Here is an 8884-nt window from a genome sequence, read left to right on the forward strand (position 1 = left end):
ATTTTATATTTAAAATAACTTATAATTAAATATTCATTAAAAGAGATGAAAATTAATTTGTTTAGAAATTAATTAATATCAAACATGTTATACATCAACTCACTTGAATTTCATGTTTGTCGAAAGAACTTGGAGAAATAAGAGAGAAATAAAGTCGAAAATGTGTAAGTTAAGTTAAAAAAATGGAAGTAATTAACTCGTTAATTAATATGTAAAATATAGGATTAAGTTTCCTTTGACCAAAGCAATGGTGGACACGTATTTAATTTTCATAGTTACAATAAAAAAACATAATAAAATAATGTTTAAAGTGGCAATGTATATTAACAGATAGTAAGTGGTAGAATAATTTCTTTTTCCTTTTTTTTTTTCTCTCTCCCTTTCCTATGCTTTGAGAGCAGAATGGTTTGCTATATTAATGAAAAAAATAGTTAGTGGCAGCTAGAGGTGAAATAATAGTAGGTTTGGCGAATGCATGCAAATGAAGTCACCATTATCTCCCTCTTCCTCCCTTCTGAAAAACAAACCTCGACTCTCTCCCTACCTCTTCACACTCCTAGCTTTCATCCTCTTTGTCACAATCCTCTATGGCGAGGACTTCATGTGCATCTTCAACCAACAGCTCCAAAACTACAACTACCCTGACACACTTTCCTCCTCCCAAACCGGTGAGTTCACTCACATTCACAATATTCAATCCACCGTTTTTTGTTTTTTATGTTTATTTGGGACTGTCATGTCATGTCATGTTGCATACGTGCTCAGCTGAATATTGGGTTTTGTTATGTTTGGTGGCCTGAATTTTGAAAACAGAGAGGTTGAAGCGGCAGAAGCTGCCGTTTGCGGTGGGGAAAGCGGCGGAAGGGTGTGACGTGTTCAGTGGGAGGTGGGTTCGGGACGAGTTGACTCGGCCTCTGTACGAGGAATCGGACTGTCCGTACATACAGCCGCAATTGACTTGTCAAGAACACGGGCGACCCGATAAGGAGTATCAGAAATGGAGGTGGCAACCACACGCTTGTGATCTTCCCAAGTAAATCTTTCAGTTTTCTTTCTTCCACTTTCTTTTCTTTTTTTCCGGGTCAAGTATTATGTGGGTCGGGTCAGTATGTTGGATGGGTTTCCGCCACGCACGGTGGTACATGTAGCCTGGAGTAGAGGTGGCAATATGGTATGCGTTAAGATCGTCGGGTCAATTTGTCAACCTGATAAAAAGGGAGGGACAAGTTGGATTAAGGTTTTTAATCAGCCAACCAACTCCAATTTGTTCCGCCCAAGAAAGAGTCAAAACGAATTCAATCTGTTGGGTGATATATATTTTTTTTTAAATTGTATTTTATTTATTATTAAACTTCTGTGATATCTAATTTTTTTCTTAATATTTTCTAAAAAAAATAAAGAATACAAATTTTACTTATGACAAATGTTATTTACACGTGGAGACAAATCAATTCTTAAAAAATATTTAATTGAATATTAGTATAAATTTAAGATTAATATTGAAAAAGATTAAGAAGAGTATGAAAAAATTAAATAATATTATAAAATTTATAAAATTAATTTAATATTTCATTTTAATTATTACTTTTAATTTGAGTGTTGATCCATTAATCCACCATAAAATAAGATGGCTTCATTTTTTAACCCATATTCAATGGCGGGCATATTTATTCTGCTCCAATTTTGGCGGTCGAAGGGATGTATCCATATTGCCACCTCTAACATCCTGAAAGACACATACAGGATGGTGAAAATGATAGTTTCGTAAGATATTCAATGCTTGAATTGGCGGCTATTATTATTATTATTATTGTAAGATAGGGAAAAATATTTTTTCCTTTGAAAGGAGAGTATTTTAGTCAAAATAAATATTTTTTATTTAAAATTTAAATTAAAAAAAATTTCCAACTTTTTTCTATCATAATTTCTGTTATTATTATCATAAAACACAATAATTTTGACTAACAAACACTGATCCTGTAAGAGAAGATGCTATGATAGTATGATGGTATAGTTTAATATTGTGTGCCTTGCGTGTTTTAGTTTTAGGGTAAATTGTGTGTCATTTTAAAGGATGTAAAGTTATGTTATTTTAAGAGAGAGAAAGAGATAGATAAAGGGAGAGAGAGAGTTGACAAAAAAAATAAAGGTGTGGGTCCCATTTATGAGAGTGAGAAGATATAAGTTGTGTCATTTAAAAGGATAATCACTTTTCCCTTAGTTTTAATATGCAAAACGCGACCTTGAATGTTGTACGTATCGAAACCAAGGTCCGTAGCTTAAACCGAACATCGAATGGAGGTACCCACTACCCACGCCTTTGTAGGACAATTTCTCTTTGTTTACCTTCTCTGCTTTTTCGAACCATTCTCTCTGGGGACGACCCTCCTACTCACTGAGTCTCGAACCGGTGTCAGACTCAGCGGAAATGAGACTGTTGAGGTTCGCATTAATTAACGATGATTAATCGTTTGGTGCTCTATCTTTGAATGTTTTTTTTTAATATTATTTAATCATAATTATCATATATTAATTTTATATTTTTTACGCCTCCGTTACTTTTTGGGAGGCCTACGCCCCATAAAAACTGTCTACCTGAGACTGTCCCTTGGCCCGTAGGTCCTGGCACAAGGTTAGAATTCTAGCTCTTGTTTACCAAGGGTTCGAATCCCTCTCTTTCCGCACCTTTATCAAATTCATCGATGTTACTGACCGCAATGTTTCAAGTAACAACGGATACTGCTATTCAAACTTTCTTTAATGTGGAAGAAAGGGTAGGCAAGGAACGAAAATATTCCTATATCCATGTCTATGATATAGGAATGGTATAAAGTTCTCGTATAAAAACCCTATTCTTTTAGTTAGGTTAGGCCATGAACTAGATCAAAATCATTCTCAACGAGCCCATAAGAAATGATCCCATTTTTTTCATCAGGTCGGGGTAGAGACCAAAGGTCTTGAGCGACCGATCCGGCATTCATAAATAAAAAAAATAAAATTGTACAACAATGTTGTTTTTATAAATAATATTATTTTTTCTTTATAAAGAAATATTATTTTTTCGTATTTATATTCTTTTGTTAAAATAATAGGTTAATACGATTAAAAAATATTAACTTGGGCACATATTAAAGAAATTTAAAATGAAAATACATTAATGATATTTTAACGAAATATGTTCATAAAATTAATATGTTAACGACATATGAAAATGTTTATTGTTATTATTATTATTATTATTATTATTATTATAATTATAATTATTATTATTATTAGAGGATGTCCTGTTCGACAAAGAAAAACATAATAATGTTCCTTGTAATTAATAAATCTCATAACCAATTATATATGCTTGGACCGTTTTATACAAAAATTAGCAGATGGAAAGGAGAAGATATATCATATTCCTTTTTTAATACTGATTATTTGATTAGTCTCGTACAAAATGATATATATATATATTTTTTTTGATAACATACAAAATGATATTTTTATGAGTAATATCATATCCCCTAGATAAATTTTCTTAATTACTTAAAATAGTAATTATTAAATGAAAAGTATAAATATTTAATGTCTTATTAACGTAAAAAGTATTTAATATTTTTTCTTTTAGTTAATAATAATTAAAATAATTATTAATGGGATATAATGAGAATGTAGAATTATTTAATATTAAAATTGAACTAATCAGTGTATAGAAAATTAGAAATTATTGTTAGGGTAAACTTTTATAGAAGCATTGTAACAATATCTTGTATTAATTGGTTTCTCTTTGAAAATTTTGCGATGATTTTGACTTTTGAGTAATTTTGTAATTAACTATTTCTAATTTCAGCGCAATTATTACGGAAGTCATTGACTTTTTACTGGAATGTCTATTATCCTGTAGCTGAAATTGTTAATTGGATAAAAAAAATTCTACCTATCGAGAATTCCGTGCATGACTTACTAAACTTAGAAAAAAAACACAGAAGTAAGTCCTTGACAGTGAGTTTTAATTAATAAGCTCTAAACTCTAAAGTGATCATCATGCAGTGATTCACTGTGCAAAAATTACAAATATAATATACGTTTTGTGACCAATACTGCAGATTCAATGCCAGCTTGATGCTTGAAACACTTCGTGGGAAAAGGATGATGTTTGTTGGAGACTCTCTCAACCGTGGCCAATATGTCTCTTTGGTATGCCTTCTCCATCAACTGATTCCTGAAGATGCCAAATCCATGGAAACCTTTGATTCACTCACTGTATTCACAGCCAAGGTAAAGCAACCATTTGATGTATACAGTTGGCAGTGTTTTCTATTTTTAGCTACAAGATTATGCCTCCCCTTTTCTCTCTGTTCATTTTATTGTATTTACTTAGGAATACAATGCCACGATTGAGTTCTACTGGGCACCTTTTCTTCTTGAATCAAACTCGGACAATGCTGTCATTCATAGGGTATCTGATAGGATAGTTAGAAAAGGTTCAATCAATAAGCATGGCCGGAATTGGAAAGGTGTTGACATTTTGGTATTCAACACCTATCTTTGGTGGATGACTGGCTTGAAGATGAAGATCTTGTATGTTCCTCCTTATTTTCTATTCAAACAGCTATTTGCTTACCCCCTCTCTCATTTCTTTTTCCAATGGCTTTTGAAAATAATGCCTCGATCTCCCCTCAAACTTTCAGACTTGGATCTTTTGATGATGAAGTTAAAGACATTGTGGAGCTCACTACAGAGGATGCTTATCGTATGGCTATGAAAAGTATGCTTAGATGGGTGAGGCTGAACATGGATCCAAAGAAAACTAGAGTCTTCTTCACAAGCATGTCACCTTCTCATGGAAAGTGAGTATATATAGTTCACTTAAAGAAATTTCTAAGAATCACATCCCTACACCAATTTAGTACTATACATCATAAATAAAACACCACACTCATACCAATTTTTGGGAATATAAAATAACGAATTAAATCATCTCTCTAACTGATCAGAATGGATTATGATTTTCATGTTAACATATTTCTCTCTATGACCTATTTCAAATATGACAAAGCTTTCGTGCCATGGAACCACGACAACTCATAAGATTTAACTCTATTATGTATAGGTTAGAGATAAGACCTAACGTATGTATGCTAAATTTACCTATCATAGAAATTAGTTAGACATAATACCCAATTAAATCTAGTACCAATGGATGCGAAAAGCCAAATTTATGATGATCACAAAACTTATTATATTAATTGAAATATTTTTTTTTATTAATTTAACTATTTAAAAATACAAAACTAATTAATTTATATTAGTCACGTATATAAAAAAATTTAACATCGCACACAGCACACGTATAACCATCATAATTTTCTTTGCTACGAAAATATACATTATGATTTATGATGGTATAAGGGTTCCTCTCTCTGCATCCCATGTATCAATGACAGACCCAATAATTCAAAAATATATGGCAGGAGCATAGACTGGGGAGGTGAACCAGGAGGAAACTGCTACAACGAAACAACTCTGATTGATGATCCTGCATACTGGGGCTCTGACTGTAGGAAGAGTGTAATGCAAGTGATTGGACAAGTGTTCAGCAAATCCAAAGTGCCCATTACATTTCTCAATATAACCCAGCTTTCCAATTACCGCAGAGATGCACACACTTCAATCTACAAGAAGCAATGGAACCCATTGACTCAAGAGCAATTAGCTAATCCTGTTAGCTACGCTGATTGTGTGCATTGGTGTTTGCCTGGCCTTCAAGACACTTGGAATGAGCTTCTTTTTGCCAAGTTATTTTATCCTTAAAAGAGACCCTCTTTTGTTCTCTTGGGACTTGGGTCATTCCATATATGGCACGTCAAATTGTAAATGGGAAGTCCTGGCATGCGGCCATTAATCTGTTTTTTTTTTTTTAAAGTGATAATTGGGATGGTAACCAAAGAATCAAAGAAAAGAAAGAGGATTTGTATACCATAATAGTTGCTATTCAAAAAGGAGGAGGACAAATATGAGAAAATTGAATTGATTTTTTTCCCCCTTTACTGTTGCTGAAATGCCAAAACTCAAAATTGTGCCAGATTTTTGTTCCCCAGCATGATGTGCATAGTTTTTGCTGCATTGAATTCCCTATATTGTTTTTAACTTTCTTGAAAGGATAACTTTCTCTCCGTTTGGTACGCAAATTATTTTTGCTTATCTGGAAAACCAACATCTGAAACTTAGGATAGCCATGTTTGGTACCACAAAAATAGGAATTTTTTCGGCCAACAAGTTGTCCCGTCTTTTGCTTTTTATGTGTGATTTCATGTACGACAACAAAAATAAGTTGTCCATCTCAAAGACGTCTTTCATCATTGTCTGGGGAAGTGAAATCTGAAGCGCGAAAAAGATTACGAAAATAACCTCGAGGGATTGTACAATTTGTGAAGTGATGGTACACAGTGGATTGAGCTGCTTGCTAGTTGAGTGATATACGTGTGAAAAATGGCGCGAATGAGTTGTGGGTCTGTCATTTCTCCCTCCATTTTTTGAGGTCGCAACTGAGGAGAAGAACCTTGTAGCTTGCATGTGACTGAGGAAATCGGTATTAATCTTGCCTTGTATGACATTCTATGTGGCTTCTCTTGAGATACGACTATCTATGTGGCTGCACAAATAGTTCATTCTGTTAGAGAATAATATAAATCATTAAAATAATCCTCACCCAACACTTTAAGGTCAAGTGTTCGATCCTCACCGCCTAAGTGGAATTAAAATAAAAACACAAAAGGTAAACCAAAACTTAGGCTTGTGCAATATCCACACTTCACGTGTTGGGTTGAAGAATAATATAAATCATTAAAAAAACCCTCACCCAACACCTTAACGTGTTGGGTTGAAGTGATTCTTTACACATTCATACTTGATTCTGACAGGGGTGTGCATAATTCTTTTTATTTTTATTTTCTTGATCCTCATTCATGACTTTAATATGCAATATAATAATTATAAATAAATTACATATAGTGCTTATGTCTGATCTTAATTTTTTTGCTAATTCGATTGAGCCTATAATTATTCACGTACTGTGGTTATAAATGCTCAAGTAGCTAGCTATACCGTATGATGTACGGACACGGGACACGACACAACACGCCGACACGTAAATTCTAAAAAATTTTATATTTGAACACGTTGGGACACGTTTTGATATTAAATAAAAATTTTAATATATAATATATAATTTATATTTAATACATATAAGAGTCCATAATAAGTCATATAACCAATCAAATATTTAAATTTCATAACATAAATATAAATATAAATAAATTTTCGTACTTTGTTAATTTTTCATGTCAAATTTCTTAACAGAAAAAAATTAATTTATAAATTATTTCTTTTATAATTAGATAACAAAATTAAAAAAATTTATTTAAAAAAAAAAACGTGTCCGAGCGTTGACTGCGTGTCCAAAAAAATTGACCGCGTGTCCGAAAAACATGTCGGAGAGTTGACCACGTGTCCTCAAATGTTGACCGCATGTCGAAACGTGTCCGTGTTGGACACGTGTCCGAGCGTGTCGGAACGTGTCCATGTCGGACACATGTCCGACACGCAAATTTTATTTTTTCTCACAGAGCGTGTCCGTACTTTGTAGGCTATACCTAATGTGATTGCAAAGTGTATATCTTCAAGAAGATTAACATTTTGAATTAAATTTTTTCTTCTCTTTTTTTCATTGAATTAATCATCTTCAAACATATGAATTAGCATCCGCAAATAAATAGTTTTATAATATATAAGGAAACAAAGAGTCAAAGACTCTTCTGAAATTTTTGAGAGAATAAACAAACGGCGAAAATCTACATTCAATTCCCTATATAAAGATAATCACTTTTTCCATTTTTAGTATTTTTTTTTTTAAAACTTCCTGAAGTATCTCTAATTCTCTATATTTCTGGGCAAGAATCTCAACGAATATAAAGTATCACAAATTAGGTTCTTATCAAAAGTAATGTTTATATAACTTCAACTTTTGTCTATTTTAAGTTATAACAAACTTTAAGAGATTAACTCAAAAGTAAAATTCGTCAAAAATCCTTCTCTGCACACAAGTGATATATAAATAGTCAATTTCCTTTAATTTAGTCTTTCATATAGTTGTTGTACTAGTGATTGGGCTGGTTTTGCTTCTCACAACATACAGTTTTTATAAGTGGGCCTTCTCAGCTAAAAGTAATTAAGAGAACTACAATGTATTTCAGGCCCAGATATGTATACAGCCATTTGTGTTAGCATTTTATCCAAGTAAAATCATGTTTGAGCATTGGGTGGGGATCTAATACTATTTCATTCTAATTTTAGTAGGATTTGAATTAGCTTATATATTTTAAATTTTAAATGATTTAAATTTAAAGTTTACTGAACATTTTATTTTAAAAAATGAATATTTTTAAGAATTTATAAGTTTTATCAAACATGCACTACTTTTAAGGAAAAAAATCGATTATTCTCTGAAATTCAAAGTTCATTTGTTTAAGTTTTTAAATAAAAGAGTTTTCCAATTACAAATCATATATAGAAAATTTAAAAAAACTATTTTAGTTTTTTTCTTAAAAACTAGAAAAAGTAATTTCTGATAAAAGGTTCTAACAAAAAGATATATCTAAAAAATGTTTTTTTAAAAGCTTAAACAGACGACCTGTGACCTAATTAACTTTTGCCAAACATACACCTTAAATTTTAATCATTTGGTAGATAGTCGTCTCTATCCCAAATGAATCAATTAATATATGAATTTCAACTAAATGGAGTATCTAGAATCATGAAATTGAGAGTCTTTCTCACCCAACCACACTAGTTGAATCAAATAAATTCACGTTGAAAGTGCAAATTGTAACCGATC

At 32.0% G+C, this 8884-nt stretch overlaps 1 protein-coding gene across 1 annotated transcript; it reads left to right on the forward strand.

The window, feature by feature from the left end:
- The first annotated feature begins 475 nt into the window (after nucleotides 1–475).
- Nucleotides 476–5802, forward strand: LOC133296696 (protein trichome birefringence-like 33). Its single transcript, XM_061495751.1, has 6 exons — nucleotides 476–668; nucleotides 814–1033; nucleotides 4095–4266; nucleotides 4370–4569; nucleotides 4680–4838; nucleotides 5463–5802. Exons 1-6 carry the CDS (start codon nucleotides 476–478, stop codon nucleotides 5800–5802), a joined length of 1284 nt encoding a protein of 427 aa, XP_061351735.1.
- The last annotated feature ends 3082 nt before the right edge of the window (nucleotides 5803–8884 follow it).

This window comes from Gastrolobium bilobum, unplaced genomic scaffold (assembly GCF_033153095.1).
Source record: "Gastrolobium bilobum isolate Gb01-03AN ecotype WA unplaced genomic scaffold, APGP_CSIRO_Gbil_v1 utg6129, whole genome shotgun sequence".
NCBI classification, from domain to species: Eukaryota; Viridiplantae; Streptophyta; class Magnoliopsida; order Fabales; family Fabaceae; genus Gastrolobium; species Gastrolobium bilobum.